This window comes from Humulus lupulus, chromosome 2 (genome assembly GCF_963169125.1).
Source record: "Humulus lupulus chromosome 2, drHumLupu1.1, whole genome shotgun sequence".
Classification (NCBI taxonomy): Eukaryota; Viridiplantae; Streptophyta; class Magnoliopsida; order Rosales; family Cannabaceae; genus Humulus; species Humulus lupulus.
Genome location: NC_084794.1, coordinates 132,521,164 through 132,539,370, shown reverse-complemented (window position 1 = coordinate 132,539,370; position 18,207 = coordinate 132,521,164). Strand labels below are relative to the sequence as shown.

General features: G+C 41.5%; 1 protein-coding gene and 1 non-coding gene across 2 annotated transcripts; one reads left to right on the top strand and one right to left on the bottom strand.

Moving 5' to 3' along the window:
- Window positions 1–3,974: 3,974 nt before the first annotated feature.
- LOC133820287 (small nucleolar RNA R71) lies at window positions 3,975–4,081 on the bottom strand. Its single transcript, XR_009886707.1, has one exon. It is a non-coding gene; the product is annotated as a small nucleolar RNA R71 (small nucleolar RNA).
- A 13,048-nt stretch (window positions 4,082–17,129) lies between these two features.
- Window positions 17,130–17,729, top strand: LOC133814737 (uncharacterized). Its single transcript, XM_062247661.1, has one exon. The coding sequence runs from the start codon at window positions 17,130–17,132 to the stop codon at window positions 17,727–17,729; it is 600 nt and encodes a 199-aa protein (XP_062103645.1).
- Window positions 17,730–18,207: the final 478 nt, after the last annotated feature.

Genomic DNA, 18,207 nt, shown 5'->3' with positions numbered 1-18,207 from the left:
AGTTGGCCAGTGCACTGACCTCCATGTTGATTTTCTTGGCGGCCACAAATGGCTTATGGAAGGCCGACTGCAAACAATACCAAGACTAGATTGATCCTGTCTTGAGCCTTTTCCACCATTCTTTAGCAGATCCGGCCAAGGTGAATGAAAAACACAGGCATTTGTTGTTGTCACAGACATGGGCTGCAATCATCAAGTAATTGTAGCGGGATAGATGGTCTCTAGGGTCGGTGATCCCAGTGTAGGCGGGTATATCTAGCATCTTGAACCCCTTGGGTAATACGACGTCCAGGATGTGTTTTGCGCATGGTTCATTTTCCTCGTCTTCTAAATCAGAACCTACGCCTTCTTGTTTACAGACCAGGTGGTCCGTGACCTTTTTGATATCGACGAGAATTTTGTTGTTTCTCCTATTGTTAAGGTTATTCCTTAAGTCGCCTCCTCAAGGGTGAATCTTCTCTTTACGAGTCTTCTCCGTTCAGGCGTTGAGGTCGTCTCCCAGTTCTACGTGGAATGTGTCATCTCCTGAACTAACAGCTTCTGGCTTCTCCCTGTTCTTATGCCCTCCATGATCCATGTTCACTGAAGCACTGGCATAAAAATTTCTTCCCTGGGAGTAATTTCCCAAAGCGTTCTGAGGCCTGGTACCCTGCAGGCATTTCCCCTACGATTTTTTTGTGAGATTTCACCCTAGGACAAGATTCAGCCGGTCTTTCCTGGGGTCCACCTTAGCCTTTGGAGCTGAAGGAGTCTTCTTTTGGGAGTTTTCTTTTTCTATGGGATCAGCACTTTAGCCTTGCCTTTGTCTTGAATGGGGTTAGAAGGACCAAATCCAGGATGAATGGATTGTCTTGGAGGAAAATTGGGGGTTGCATGGTTGGGAGCGTCAGTCCCTCAGGGGAAGGATTCTATGGGGATTGCATGATTGGGAGCGTCAGTCCATCAGGGGGATTCTAAGGAAATGATCTGTCAGAGTACTGGCAGTACCAATCCCTAGGACAATTTTACGTTCCATGCGTATCCTTTTTGCAGGTTATTTGAGGAGACTAACTGCCGAATTTCTTGGGAACACGTCAGCCGGATGGAGTATTGGTCTAGTTCTATCAGGACGTATAGTCCAGGTTCATTTACCAAGGCGGACATCTGTTAGTGATGATAAATCGAAGGGTGTAACATCATAGTGAGTGGAAATGCAAGGATGGACCAGAAAGTTTTATCTGGATTCCACATGGCGAGATCTCACCCTTGGACTAGGATATCCACCACAACAATCTACTTCCTGGAGGATGAAGGTTGCAAGCACTCATGAAGTTGGTTTGGGCCTTCATCTCAGGTCTAGGTTCTCATTACACTTGGATTATCTGCCAGCCATTAGACCTAGGATGGGTCTAGGCCTTCAATTTTCTGGTTGTTCAGTGTTCGCTGGGCCCTAGTTGGGCCCTGGCCTATCCAGAGGGTTCGTGAAGCCCACTTGACACTGTCACGTGTTCTTGGTGGAAATTATGGACAACAACTTTCTATATTGATGGTGAGTTAGTTCCTCAGTAGATTAGGGATCCCCATTCAAGATCCTTTTTGTCCATATTTATAGAGTTTATGTGTACACAGAGAATTACAATCATGCCTCTAATGTATAGCATGGGAAAAGTAAATTGGGATAGGTGTCCTTGTTACATTGGAGGAGGACACTTCTAGTTTTTGTATGCCTCATGTAGCTACTACCAAGTTGTGTGCCTCCACTATTCATGAATAGTGGCAGTAATCGATCATAGTGCCTGCAAGCGTTGTTACATACTTTTACATTACGCGGTGTGATAGCTATGTACATCATACCGCACCTTGCGGGTTATCTGGAATTTGAAACCTGTCGTGGTGCCACTTGTCCGTGATTTCCAAATTCATGTGTCTTGATTAGATAGTATGGGAATTCTCATTGTTTAGACATGAGCTTCTCGCTAGTGACGCAAGAAACTCTTTTATCGGACTTGGTGACTGATAGAGTAGTTTTTATAGTATTTTAAAGGGTTATTTTATTTAATTTTTTTATGTATATTTAGTTATTTTTGTGCAGTGTGACATTTTGTTGCCTATGTTTGATGATATTTCAGATTTATGGGAAGTAATTGATAAATGATTGTGTTTGGCTTCAAAAAGATGGAAATTGTTGAAAAACGAACATTTGAGCCTCGACGTTGCGATTAGACAGAGCGGTCAAACCATCGAGAATTCTAGGGTCGCGGTGCTACCTTTGAGAGCCGCGGCGCAGAACTATTAGAGCCGCGGCGCTTGAGCAGTCAAAGACGAAGCACAATCCAAATTTTGGACACAAACCGCGGCACCTCATTATAGAGTCGCGCCACCTAAGTAGTTAATTCACAGAATAAGGCATTTTACGTAGGGGCAAAAGTGGTATTTCACATATAAAGCAGATATTACTATTTAATCATCATTATGACAATTTCTGAAAGAAAGAAAAAAGACCCTAAAGAGGAGACTCAAAGAGCAGACTGAGCAGGAAAAGGCTTGGAGATCAACTAGTCTATCATTCTATTTCATTATTTACTTTTACTTTCTAGATTAGTGATGTTGATATTTGGTTTTATGGATTTTATTATGTTCAGCATGAACTATTTTCTCATTTAGGGTGTTAATGGATTCTTTTGAAACCTTATGATTATTCAATGAAGTTTTTATAATTTTCCTATTAATATTGTGAATTATTTGTTTTGTGCTTAATGCTTGTTATTAATTGGTTACTAATTGCATGATTTAGATGATTTTAACCTGTGATCGGAGAAATAAAGGATAATTATGCTATAGTAAAATAATTGTAGATTTATATTGGATGAGAGTACATGTATGATCTGTGTAGCTTAGGGATTATGTGTTTCATGCCTGCAATATGTTAGTTTACCACAAAGATGTAGGAGATTTCTTATTGTAGAGAATTATAAGTCCTAGTAAGAATATAATCTATAATTGTAATCCGCTATCACAATAGATATAGGAGTTCTTAAATTCGCATTAGAGAAACATAGGTGGATAGTTAATGAAGTTAATAACCCTAATTCTCAATCCCTTGAATTAATAGTTAATTTGAGTTATCCTTTGTTCCATTTTATTGTTTTAGTATTCAGTTTATTGAATTCAGAATCTATTAATTGTCAATCAAGTAGATTCAAAAATTAAGTTTTGGTAATTAATAACAGTCCTCGTGGGAAAGATACTTTATTTACTGATTTATTACTTGTTACGATTGCGTGCACTTGCATAGTTCAAAATTATCACAACAAGTTTTTTGCGTCGTTGTCGGGGACTGTATTATTAGTATCAATATATTTGATTCTTATTCTAAATTGGTTTTTATTTCTAATACTCATTCGATTTGTGGTTGTATTGTGTTGCAGGAATTATTGGTATATGCAACGAAGTAGACAAAAGGAACTTATGCCGGTATATATTGAAATTGAAAGAACGTGCAGGCAAAACCGAAAGATAAAGAAAATGCTAGATTTTTCCATGGCTGAGAATCAACGAAATGCAGCAAACAATGCTGCTAATATTAATAACATCCCAAATATTGCAGAGGTCCCAGTGGAATGAGGACCAAGGACGCTTAGAGACTATGTACTTCCTACTTTCACTGGAGTGCATTCATGCATCAGACACCCCACTATTGCTGCAAATAATTTCTTGATCAAGCCAGAAATATTACAAATGGTGCAGTCTACTATTCATTTTGGGGGTTTGCACACGGAAGATCCTAATTTGCACATAGCCAATTTCTTGGAGCTATGTGCAACATTTAAGATGAATGGGGCGAGTGATGATGCAATTAGTCTTAGATTATTCCCATTCTCTCTACAAGACTGAGCGAAGAGTTGGCTAATTTTGCTGCAACCTAATTCTATCACAACCTGGGACGAGTTAGCCCAAAAGTTTTAGCAAAGTTTTTCCCTCCAGCAAATGCTGTAAAGTTTAGAGGGAAAATTAATAATTTCTACCAGACAGAAAGGGAATCATTGTAAGATGCATGGGAAAGACTTAAAGAGTCGCTAAGGAAATGCCCACATCATGGTACAGAGATGTGGATGCTAGTCCATAATTTTTATAATGGGTTGAATGGTACTACTCGTACCATAGTAGATGTTGTAGCAGGAGGTGCGTTCATGAGCAAGAGTGCTAATGAAGCGTATGAATTGCTAAAGGAGAAGCCAATGAATAACTACCAGTGGCCAATTGAAAGGGGACAGCCAAAGAAGGTGGCTGGTATGATTGAACTGGATGCTATTCCTACAGCACAAGTGGCAGCATTAACAAAACTATTATACCCAAATTTTGAGAATAAATAAATAAGCATTGAAATGTAGGATCGAAAAGAGTAAGCATGAAAATGACAAGTGTTGGTTGTACACTTGTACAGTTTGAAATGATTCCAGGCCTGTTTGATTTTTAACACCAAAGCATGAGTTATATTGTTCGAGCTTGAGTTGCAGGCTCAAAAGCACTAAACTTCTCCGAATAATGAGTTAGATGAAACCACTAGATGAGGAGGAGGTTGACTGGAATGATGATCTCGAAGTCTGGATCGGTCTCGAAAGTGTGTCAACCTTATGATCGAGCTCAGGAACAGGTTGTCCACGCGACAACTGTTGGGAAATCCCTATCCCTTAGGGATTTGTTTCTATCAAATATTAAATCCTAATTATCATGCGATATTACGTAATTAATGTATTTATTTTCATTTATTTCATAATTTGAATGATTGATTGTAACTTCCTAAAATAATGGGAAGATATTATGTAAACCGGGCCTATAAATAGCATGAGGAACTTCATTTGGACTCACACACAAATTGTACTGAGAATACTCTGTCAAATCGTTTTCTGAAAATGCTTTGCTAGATTATTAAGAACAATAATATTGACTCATGTACTAGGCAAATTTTAACTATCGAACCACGTAAAATGCTTATGAGTTCTTCTATTTTTTCTGAAACATTGTTTAGTGCTCTTCATAATTAAGTTGACAAAAAATGGCATCAACAGTTTGGTGCTTTTGTTTAGAGCATTAAGCAAATCTCTGTATTGTTTAATCAGAAACCTCCTGCATAGCATCAATGGTCTCCATGAACAATCTTGGAACTGGTTGACGACCATTGCCACAAATCCCTGAGGAACGAACTCCTCAGACTAAGAACTATCAGCGAAGGCCTGGGAAGCAACCTATGGCAGATTAGGGCCTAGATAAAGAAAGAGCATCATCCGACTCCAGTGGGCCACCTGCTCCAACCCCCAGGCCCGATGAGGATCTTTATTATAATCCCGAGAGGTACGTGCCCATTATGGAATTAGAGAATCACCAACTACGCCAATAGTTGGCCGAAGCCACACAACGTAATGAAAAACTAGCCAGGCAGGCCGCTAAGGCCCAAGCACCTCCTCGGAGGATCAGAGGGCATCCCTATTGGAGTACGAGCTCCAGAATGTCCAAACAAAGGGCCCAGCCATGGCCCAGAGAAAATACTGGCAATGGTCACCCTGGGAGGAATACTCAAACTACTACTGCTGGTAATCTTACAATGAGTTTAACTGCGGGAACGGGGAATAACCGAGCTCCCTCAGCAGCTCAGAACACTAACCCCAAGCCTGTCAGTAATAACTCGGAGCTAGTCCAAGCCAATTCTAGACCTTCCAGGCCCAATAATGGAAGTCCATCGCCGGCTCCAATAAGGCACCCATCTCCAGTTCGAGAGGCACCCCAACCGGCTCCCAATAGGAACCGAACAGAGGAGCGAGTACCTCAAAGACCTTCTCAGAGTGGTAGCCGAGACAAGAACCACTGAGCTTGACCCAGACACGAGGGAGAGTAAGAGGCTCCCCGAGGACATAGGGAAGCCCTGCCAGCAGGAAGTCACATGTCGAGGTCACAAACAACTAGAGCGAGAGGGCCAGTGGAAGATCCACCTCACAACCATCGAGCAACACAACCAGAGAGAAATGTTAGTTTCATGAGTGGAAGTTTGGGCCTCAGTAGGTCGGTGAGTGTATATAATACCAAACCCGTGAATACTAGGAATTACGAGAACAACAACCCTGATCTTTGAGATCATTTGAATTGAAACCGGGGCCAGGCTAACCCATCAAACTTGGATTTACGAGCACATTTGAATAGTCGAAAATATCCCATGCAGTAAGTACAAAGGGAATCAGTATAACCCTGTACTGGGGCAGGGAGCTAGAGTTTTCACAAACAATAACCAGCTGTCCCAAGTGCAAGCTCAACCTCTGGTGGACTTGGTCCAGGAAAGAATTAACCAGCTCGAAAGAGCATTCCGACTCCTTCAAGATGAAAGGAATAAGGACAAGGCAGATGACTCCAATGAGGAGCTCGAGCCTTTTGCTCTGCATATATCAAATACTCTATTTCCTAATGAATTCAAGATACCCAACATGGCTCCTTTTGATAGGAACTCAGATGTGTACAGCCATTTGAGCACGTTTAACACAATCATGTGCGCTAGCAACGTTGGTTACGAGCTCAGGTGTATGTTATTTCCAACCACTTTGACGCGACCAACAAAAGACTGGTTCAACAATTTTCGAAGGCATTCGATCTCATCTTGGGAACAATTAATAAAAGAGTTCAAGAAACAATTTAAGGCCATGGCAGGCGTCAGAACCGAAGCCTCGGCCTTGACTAATGTTAGACAACAGCTGGGAGAGTCATTAAAAAGCTACCTGGCAAGGTTTAACATTGAGTTGGCATGGGCCCATAATGTCAATGACAGTGGTCATCTTATGGCAGTATGAGCTGGGATATTACAAGGAAGTACCCTTTGGAACGATATGCAAAGGAAACCGACAAGTACCATAACCAAGTTAAACAAAAGGTCTCAATGATTCGTCAATGTAGAGGAGGCAAGGTTAGCATTAAAACTAACCCCCTAGACTATTATAACTACAACGTCGAATGTTAACTTAGCCTCGACCTCGGCTACCCCCTCAACGTCTCGACCCTCAGGAGACAACCCTTCAAAGAGATAGAAAAATTAAGGGAATAACTCAGAGGCGGACCGGGGGAAAAAGAAAAAAGGAGATAAGTATTTCTCCATTTACATGGTTTATACCGAGCTTATTGAAAATTGAGAAAACATCTTTATCGCAAATGAAAATCAGGTCCCGTTTGGACGGCCTGGCCTAATGCGAAATCAAAAATAAAAAAGAGACACCAATAAGTACTGCAGATTCCATAAAGTAATCGGAAATACCACCGATGAATGTAGAAAACTGAAGGACAAGATCAAAGGTTTGATATTGAGAGGATATTTTGGGCAATATGTAAGAAACAAAAATCCAGCTCAAGCGTCGGCTGGACAAAGGGCAGCTCCTCGCAGCCTGCTCAGCAGAATACAGCCTCACGAGCAAGGGAGGATGATCGACCTCCCCCAATAGATGGGGAGGATGTGGTAACCATTTCTAGAGGACCACACCTCACTGGGTCGGGTAGAAATGCCCAGAAAAGATATGTTAACAAGCTCAAGACAGGGGATGGATCTCCCTACGAACCTGAACTGTGAGCTCCAAAACAACAAAGGGTTGAAACTCAACCCATTACTTTTACAGAAGAGGATGCATTACACATCTAGTTTCCCCACAAATACCCTCTGGCCATCACACTCCAGCTCGCCAACAAAAGGGTGCGTCGGGTTCTGATAAATAATGGGAGCTCGGTTAGCATCCTTTATAAGGACACTTTAGAAAAGATGGGACTCATACTTCGAGATTTGAAAGCTTGTGTAATGACGTTGTATGGATTTTTAGGAGAAGGGATAGCAAGAATAGGATCCATCAAGATCCCAGTAACCTTGGGAGACTATCCAGTCTCGGTGACCAAGATGATGGAGTTTATAGTGGTGGACACCCCATCTACCTATAACGTACTACTCGGGAGACCAATCCTAATTGGGATGGGGGCAATGTCATTCGTTAGGCATTTGGCCATCAAGTTCCTGACATCTAGTGGCATTGGGACACTGAAGGGAGACCAGCTTACCCCTCGGAAATGTTATAGCATTTCCATGAAAGGGAAGAACCAAACAAGTGCACAGACACTTGTTGTTATCCAGGAAATGAGTGGGTCTATCTTCGAAATTGAAGAAGAAATTAATCCTAGAGTAGAAGAAAATAGGTTGATATCAGACCAATATAGGAGCTCGAGGACGTAGAGCTCGATGAAAAGGATACCACTAGGGTGGTAAAAATAGGGAAGAACATCTCCAAGGACACAAGATAGCAATTAATTCGCTTCTTGAGGGAAAATCAAGATGTGTTTGCATGGTCACACTCAGACATGGTTGGGATCATCCCAAACATTATAAGCCATGCACTCAACATAGACAAAATCTTCCCTCCGAAGCAACAAAAAAGAAGGCTCTTGAACGATTATAGGAAGAAAGCCCTGAAAGAAGAGGTCGAAAGACTCAAGGCAAATCGATTTATCCGGGATGCTTTCTACCCTGATTGGATAGCCAATCCTATGTTTGTTACGAAGCCCAATGGCAAGTGGAAAACTTGCATTGATTATTTGGACCTCAATAAGGCATGTCCAAGGGATTGCTTTCCCTTGCCTCGAATCGATCAGCTCGTAAATGCCACTATAGGTGACGACATCATGTCGTTCATGGATGCATACTCTGGATATAACCAAATAACCATGCATGTACTTGACCAACAACATATGAGTTTCTCGGATTCATAGTGAATGCTCGAGGCATAGAGGTAAATCCTGATAAGATTAATGTGCTAATCAATATTCCCTCACCTCAAAAACATAAAGATGTCCAGATCCTAACTGGACGAATGGAGACCCTAAGTAGGGTTATCTCGAAATCTACAGATCGGTGCCTCCCATTCTTTAACCTTTTAGAGGGGGCAAGAAATTTGACTGGTCGGACGAGTGTGAACTCGCATTTAAGCACCTCGCCGAGCCACCAGTCTTATCCAAGAAAATTATAGGGGAAATATTGTACTTATATCTCACCACATTCGAGCATGCCATCAGCGCATGTTTTGTTCGAGAGGATAAGAAAGTACAAAAACCTATGTACTATATCAGCAAAAGGTTATTGGGGGCAGAGTCGAGATATCCCTTAATGGAAAAGATGGCTTTGTGCCTAATACATGCATCTTGAAAGCTTTGATCCTATTTCTAAGCACATCCTATACATGTATTAACTGATCAACCGTTAAGGAAAGTATTATCCAAGCTTGAGGCCTCTGGGAGATTGTTAAAATGGGTTATCAAACTTGGAAAGTTCAAGATCACATATCATCCATGAACGACGATGAAAAGGTAGGACTTATCATATTTCATTGTTGAATGTACGGGAATCACCAACGAGGAAGTCATAACTCCATCCCACGAGCTGTGGAGACTTTACGTCGATGGATATTCCAATGAGAATTGGTCGGGGCAGGAATCATTTTGATCACTCCAATGGGAAATCATTTTCATTCAGCGTTACGATTTGGCTTTGAAGCGTCAAATAATGAGGCTGAGTATGAAGTGCTATTAGCAAGTCTTCGGATAGCTTCCGAGCTCAAGGCAAAGGCCATTCACTGCTATAGTGATTCCCAATTAGTCGTTAACCCAGTCCTACCTCGCACGTATATGGGTCAGTCTCATATCCTTGCCGTTGTTGACCACTCTCCTAGGTGAATATCAGGCTCGTGGCATTAAAATGGAAACCTATTTGGAGAAAGTTAAGGCGGCGTTCAGGGAGTTTGACTTCTACACCATAGAACAAGTTACATGAGAGAAAAACTCAAATGCGAACTCCCTAGCTAGGCTTGCCATGACCAAAGAAGCTGTCACGCTTAATGTGGTGTCGGTCAAATTCTTACCGATCCCAAGTATAACCGAGCTCGAGGAAGAAGATGTCAACATGATTAACTCACAAACTACCTGGATGACTCCCATAATTGACTACCTCAAAACTGAAAGTCTCCCAGCAGACCGGAATGAGGCTAGGAAACAGATGTACAAAATACCAAGATACACCATCTTGGAAGGAAGGTTGTATAGAAGAGTGTATTCCATGCCACTACTAAGGTGTGTAACTCTGCTCGAGGCAAGGAAGATTTTAGAAGAAATCCATGAATGATTTTGCGAATAACAAACTGTGGGGCATAGTCTATCAAAAAAGGTGATTAGGCAAGGATACTTCTAGACTATTGTTAAAGCAGACTCCTTCGAATACGTTAAGCAGTGGGACGAATTTCAACGATTCTCTTCGATATCGCGAGATCCACCCACCAATCTTACCATGATAAGATCTTTGTGGCCATTCGTGGAATGGGGAATCAACCATATAGGTTCCTTGCCAATCAGAAAAGGAGGAGTAAAATATGTTGTAGTCGTTGTTGATTATTTCACAAAGTGGACCGAAGTGGAACCTCTAGCTAATATCACCTCGAAAACATTCTGGATATCATGGTAAAGAATATAATATGTATGTACGGGATGCCCAAGAAGATCGTATTAGATAACGGGACCCAATTCGACAACGACCTGTTCACACATTTCTATGAAAAGAATGGAATAATTAAAAGCATCTCCTATGTATCCCATACACAAGAAAATGGCTAGATCGAAGTAGTAAATAATACTCTAAGGAGTACTATCAAGAAAAGGCTAGAAGAAGCTAAAGGAATATGGCCAAAGGAACTACTACAAGTCATATGGGCGAACAGAACGACAGCACGGACCTCAACAGGACATACCCCTTTCTCCCTGGCTTATGGTTATGAAGCTATGTTGCCTATTGAAGTCAAAATCCCAACTATAAGGCGCGAGGCATACGACTACACCTCCAACCAATCCCAGCTTGAAGAGAGTCTAGACCTAATTAAAGAAAGATGAGACGAAGCCCAGCTAAGAAATGCTACATACCAATGGAGGGCAATAAGATATTTCAACAAGAGTGAGACATGAAATTTGGATTGGGAGAGTTAATGCTCAGATGCGTGTTTTTGGCCACACAAGACCCATCTGCAAGGGTGCTCGGGCCTAATTGGGAAGGACCTTACAAATCGAGTCCATCATTCGACCTGGAATTTATAAACTAGCGAGATTGAATGTAGGTTTGGTCCCGCGAGCTTGGAATGGTGAACATATACGACCTTATTATCAGTAATATAGGAACGATATTTATTCATTGTAACCCAGCTTCCATTTAAGTTTTGATTTTCATCAATAAAGCATTGGATTTCATTCAAATTTTGTATTTTTATTGTTATACTTTTTGCAAGCCCTCAAAATTCAATAACCTAAGATCACAATCATAGGATATTAAGGGGGCATAATTGGTATACAATCATTCCATGAGCTTGAAAAAACATAACATCAATAAAAATAAACTCGAATAGCAATGTATGGATTGTTAACCTAACATGAAGTAAACAATAACAGTGTAAGGATTATTAACCAAACACGAACTAAACAAGTCTGGAACAAACCAACAAAGCCTAATCGACACAATCAAAAGTTGGAATTCTAGATAAACCAACAAAAATCATAATTCAAAACAAAATTGGAAATTTTTGCAAATAAGTTTCGAGCTCGCAACCTCGTGACCATACTTGAAGATGAGGAAAAGTTACTATGGAAGAACAAAAAATAACTAGACTAAACGAGGTTACATGCCAATAAGTATTTCTTAACAAAGATACAAGGTAAAAGTAATATTCGATTTTGAGGATAACAAAGTCAAAAAATGTGCGATTGAAGGAACTATGTATGAAATCATGGAAATTTGAGCTCAAGAACAAGTATTTGTATAGATAAACAAATATAGCACTTTATGCAAAATATGTGTAAATATTTCGAGCAAGAAATGTAGGCATATAATAAAGTAAAAAGTATCCAAGGTAGACAACATGTGTAAATGTTTCGAGCAAGGAATATAAGCATAGAAACAAAAACTACCTTTGACATATAAGCAAGGAATATAAGTAAATGTTTAAATTGTCGTTGCCCGAAGGGCATAAAAATAATTACAAAAAAATAATAAGGGACGTAGCCTTTTTTAATAATATTCAGTCATGGCCAGCAAGAGCAGACCCAGCTTCCTCCCTTGTCTCCTCTTCACCTCCGCCATCCAAAGTGGTGGCCACGACCTCCTCCTCAGCCAACCGAACCTTCCACTTGGAGATGAACTCTTCTTTCTTATCCTTGAGGAATGAGGTGTCCATCTCGAGGTTCAGAGACCACATCATGTACATGGCCCGGTCAGTAGCCTAGTCCTTTCTGGCCTTGAATTTCTCGAGCATGCATTTCTTTTCATCCTCGAGAATCTCAAAGGTAGAGTTCTTTTCCTCCCTCAGGCATTCGGCCTCCACTTTGGCAGGACTAAGCGATCAATCTCAACCTTAGCGTCGTCAAAATCATTCATCCTCTTGTTAAGCTCCACCTTCAAGTTGTCAACATCAGCCTCGGAAGAGGCGGGTTTGGCCTGAGAAGCTTTGAGGACGTCCTTGAGTTTAACCTGGGCTCTCTTGGCCTCCTACAGATCATCCTCAACACAGATTCGAGCTTGGTTTGTGTCATAAACCAGGGTCTCGGTTGCCACCATTCTGGAATAGAATAGAGAGCTTTGGCGAAGGACACCAAGAAGAGTCTAAAACACAAGGTTACCATAGTTAGAAAATTAACAAGTAACCGAGAAAGTAAAGATCACATGAAATAGACCTACCGAAAGCCCGAGCTCCATTGTCTGGTCAACGAGGCGAATGGGATTGTCCCCCCTCAGAAATCGCAACATATCAGCGTCGAGGTTGTTGTACGATTCACCAACCGAAGACAAAAAATCTGAGTATAGATCAACCCCTAAGGTCCCAGCCACACTTTCCAAAGGGTATTCCCGCATATGGGACGAGGCTACAAATTGTCAAACCATGGTTGGGGTCGGAGCACCCACAGGCTTGGGAGTCGAAGGAGGCACAACCTTTTTGCCTTTGTCTCCAGCAGGAACCAGGCAAGGAGGAGGAGGATGAGACTTCACTTGAGGAGGTGGCATGGTAACCAGGGGCTCGATGGTGATTTCCATTGAGGTCATAGGAGTAGTGCCACCGACCAAATTTGTAGAGTCTGGAGCTTGGGCCTTGGGCTCGTTGGAGATAGGCCTCGAGGGAGAGGAACCCTTTGCAACCATCGCAGACTTCGAAGGAGCACCTTTCTTCGAGGTGGCACATCCTCGCTTAGTCCCCCGGGCCTTAAAAGGTTTCCTCAGGAGGTTATCCAAGTATGACTCCATGTCACCTGAAAAAAGAAAAGGAAAATAGTATATCAGCATATTATTAAGGTTTCGATAAGTAAAAATGACTAAGTATCAGGAACCTAACTAGAGGACTCATTAGATCCCGAACTCAGGGACAAGGAAATTCCCCTATCTTTTGACGAGGCTACTAGAGTCCCCTCCCTGAAAGTAGGGGACATCCTCGAAAGGTCCCTATAGTCGTTTGTACCATATTTCACGGCTACCCCATCCCAAAACTCATTTAAACTATACATTGTTTGGTATTGCCCTAACCGGCTATTAACCTATGGACTCTAAGGTCTACCCTTGACCAGGCCAGGAAGTTATTTCTGGGGTCCTCAGAAAGAACCATTACATCGGGTTCATATTTAAGAAGAGCGAGACACCACATAGATTGATCCAACTCTACTTTACTTCCATCTCTCGAGCTTTTCAAGGCCTCATCTTGGGCTACATTGCCCGAGCCCGGTTGCTCAGGTAGGCAGGGAGAGGTGGCACGGGCCTGTGAGCCCGAGAGCCTCCTTCTGATGGGAAGATTGGCAGTGGGGATTAGGATGTCTTCCCACCTCACATATTTGTGAATCCTCGAGTTTTTTGTGGACTCGCCTTCGCCCATGAGACCGCAAGCTCGGAGCTTTTCCTGGTGGAGAAGGTAGGTGAGGGATTGTCGACCATAGGGGACCTTAAGAATTGCTTCCCTATGTTTCTTCATGGCTTTGGTCGGAGTTGGCTGATGATAGTTAGCTGTAGGCAAGAATTGAATGAGCATTTCGAGCTCAACTAATCAAAGGAAAATAATAAAAAATGAGCATGGCAAGTTACTTACGAATTCGTTGGAAGGAGTAGAACTAGGAAGGAGCGAGCCCATCTGTCTAAAAGAATATGGTTTTAAAATTTGGAGGGTGGTTTGGGATGTCTTCGAACAACCGTTTCTCCTTCGAATAGCTCGATAGATAGTAGAACCCATCTCCTCCATGGGCTCAAGAGGGGTTGCTCTTGAGGCAAAAGAGATATAAAATCTCTTGTGTCGAAGGCCCATCCCACTTCACCTGGTGGTACAGTGATCTTAGAGCTGACAAGACCCTAAAAGAGTTGGTTTGGAGCTGGAAAGGGGCGATGCTAGTATAATCTAGGAAACTCTTAAAATAATCCCTTAGGGGCAGTAAAGCCCCAGCATTCATGTGCTCACGACTCCATGCCGCAAGCTTGACCTTCCTATCGAGATTATCATCACTAGGAGCATAGCAACTTTTTTCATTGGAGGCGGCAGACCGACACATCAGTTTTCTAGATAGCTTCAGCCCGTTGTAGGCCACCAGCTCGGAGATATGGCCGATGGAGGTGACTAAGCTCCGGTAATGCTCAACCTCAAAAAAATCCTCCTTCGAGGTGGGGATTGCAAGGGCTTAGGAGGTGGTTGGCTGGTTTGAAATATTCTCCATTAGGGTGAAAGAAAGATCTCCCAAAGGAAAGGCTATGGTAACCCTACAGTTGGGATCTAAAGGGAGTGGGCGAATCTCGAGGTCAGGATCCGGATACATAGCAACTGGAAGCCTCTTCCTTTTTCCCTCTTCGACATCGTCAATATGGCATCGAAAGTGGGCTCAGATTTCCTCTCGTTTGAGATTTTCCTTGTGCTCGTGGATTAGCCGTTGGTTTCGAGTGAACGGTGATTCAAGTCGAGGAGATGCTGGGTAGTAAGGAATGGCAAGCTCGGTCCCCCACCTATTCTCTGAAGACTGCGACATGTAGCAAGAAAGAAAAAGGTGAGGGCCCATAATTTTAAAAAGTGGAAAATTTTAAAGGTCTTCATCACTCGAGTTGCAGGCTCGAGATAATGAGACCGCCTTAATTGATCATGAAGGCTCGAAATGGCTAAAGTGAACTCGAATGCCTAACTTGAACTATTGTAAAGTTCAGGGCATTAAGAGTGCACCCACGGGGGAGTGGGATGGATATTACCCGTTTAAAAAAATCTTGAATTTCTAGGGAAAAAGTGGGCAGTTGCCCGAAAAGGCTTCATTATCGGGATATGTGCATTAAAACCCTAATCCAAAACCCTATTTCTTAAGCTACACGAAACTCATATCCTAATAACCCATAACCTAGAAGGGTTCCATTTTTATCTATTTTTACCAAATTTTTTTCCTAAATCATGTTTTTGATCAATACGAATCTACACAACCAAAACTTACCTATTCCAAAGGGGTGTTCAAGAAAACTTTGGTTTTTTCTAATAGAAACCAGAAAAGTATTATTATTTACAAAAGAAACATATAAAAATAATAATGAGGCAAAGATCAAGGGACTTACATAAAGATGATCTTGGGAAAGTGAAATCGCCGACTGAAGAAGAGGAAGTAGAAATGATCCTACGGAGCCGAAAGTGATGAGATTGCATTGTTTCTTCAGTTTGGAGAACATGTAAAGAAAAACTCTGGTTCATTTTTTCTCTTGTTCGTATTTTCTGAAAGATAAAATGAAAGTGTGGAGAAAATGGAGAAGAAAAGGCGTATATATATACCTCAGTGGGAATGTCAAGGGTCGAAGGAATCAGGGCCCTTGATTTGGATTAAAAGAGGATCCAAAGGATCACATTAAATTACCAAAAACTAGCGGCAAAAAGGTAATAGGAAGGGACGTGCATAGGTAGGAGAGTACTCAAGTGCTCTCGGTGAAGCAATCCCCTAGTGACGCATGTCCACACTCGAGTGTGATAGATAGGCACGTTTTCCGAAAGTGAAGTTCAAAAGTCTACTTCTTAGAGGATTCGATCTAACACTTTTGAGGGGGTAAAATGTTACACCCAAATTTTGAGAATAAATTAATAAGCCTCGAAATGTAGGCTTGAAAAAGACAAGTGTTGATTGTACACTTGTATAGTTTGATATGATTCTAGGCTTGTTCGATTATTAACACTTGAGCATGAGTTATATTGCTCGAGCTTGAGTTGCAGGCTTGAAAGCATTGATCTTCTTTGAATAATGACTTCCATGAAACCACTAGATGAGGAGGAGGTTGACTAGAATGACGAGCTCGAAGTCTGGATCAGTCCCGAAAGCGCGTTGACTTTACGATCGAGCTCAGGAATGTGTTTCCATGCGACAACTATTGGGAAATCCCTATCCCTTAGGGATTTGTTGCTATCAGGTATTAAATCCCAATTATCATGGGATATTACGTACTTAATGTATTTATTTGCATTTATTTCATAATTTGAATGATTAATTGTAACTTCCTAGAATAAGGGGAAGATATTCTGTCAGCCAGGCCTATAAATAGCCTAGGGAACTTCATTTAGACTCACGCACAAATTGTATTGAGAATACTTTGCCAAATTTCTTTCTGAAAAAGCTTTGAGAGAGTATTAAGATCAATAATATTGACTCGTGGACTAGGAAAATTTTAACTGCTGAGCCACGTAAAAAGCTTGTGAGTTCTTTTGTTTTTTTGAAACATTGTTTAGTGCTCTTCATAATTAAGTTGAAGAAAAACGGCATCAACAAAAACAATTACAATAGACCCATCTTCCATCCTAAGCCATGCAAGTACAGAATTTATGTGAGGCAGGTGGTAGTGGTCATCCAATGAATCAGTGTCCTTTCTTAGATATGAATAATATGCCCGTGGAAGAAGTGCAAGCTATAGGAAATTACCAGAGACAAACAATAATCCTTATTCCATGTCATACAACCAAGGTTGGAAGAACCACCCAAATTTCTCTTAGACAAATAATCAACCCACTCAACAATTTTATCAACAACCTCCACCGGGCTTTTATCAACCACAAAATAGACCTCCACAATAGCCAATGCCCATGAAGCAACCTAAACCACAACTTAATGCATTGAACCAATTTATGAAAGAGAAAAGGGCATCTATAAGGAGTTTGGAGATGCAAATAGGGCAGTTGGCCAATCTAATGACGAATAGAGCACAAGAAAATTTGCCTAGCACTACCGAGGTGAATCCTAAAGAACAGTGCCTAGCCATCACCTTAAGAAGTGGAACACAGTACGAGGAGCCTAAGAGAACTCAATCAGAGGAGATAATTCAGGAGAAAAAGGACCAAGGCATAGAAAATAAGGATTCTAGTGAAGAAAAGGTTACTGATAGCCTCCCAGAAAAGGAAGTGGTACCTCCAGTAAGCATTGAGAACCATATCAAGATCCCATACCCACAGAGGCTCCGTAAGCACAATCTGGATAAACAGTTTGCAAAGTTTTTGGAGGTATTAAAAAAAATTCATATTAATATCTCCTTCGCCGAAGCATTGGAACAAATGCCTAACTATGTCAAGTTTATGAAAGAGATCATGTCATACAAAAGGAAGATGGGAGATTATGAAACTTTACCATTGATTGAGGAGTGTAGTGCTATTTTGCAAAGAAAGCTCCTAAAAAATTTATGAGAACCAGGGAGTTTTACCATACCTTGCACCATTGGGGACTTTGAATGCAAGCATGCTTTGTGTGATTTGGAAGCTAGTATAAATTTAATGCCATTGTTAGTATTCCGCAGACTAGGGTTGGGTGAAGCAAGGCCCACAACAGTGACATTATAGTTGGCAGATCGTTCAGTCAAGCACCCTAGGGGAATTATTGAAGACGTGTTGGTAAAAGTTGATAAGTTCATCTTCCCAGCAAACTTTATAGTTTTGGATATGGAAGAAGATATAAACGTGCCAATTTTCCTTGGAAGACCGTTTCTAGCAACATGACATGCTCTAATTGATGTTAAAAAAGGAGAGCTTCGATTGAGAGTTTACGGGGATGAGGTCGTGTTCAATGTTTTTAAGGCGATGACTTATCCAAAAGCGAGTGACAACTGTTATAGCATTGATGTGATTGATAATGCAGTATCGGGAAGAAGGTGGAACAATGATGCCT

What these genes read in the sequence shown, in the direction of transcription:
- LOC133814737 (XM_062247661.1), top strand. Translation starts at nt 17,130, where the DNA reads ATGCCCATGAAGCAACCTAAACCACAACTTAATGCATTGAACCAATTT.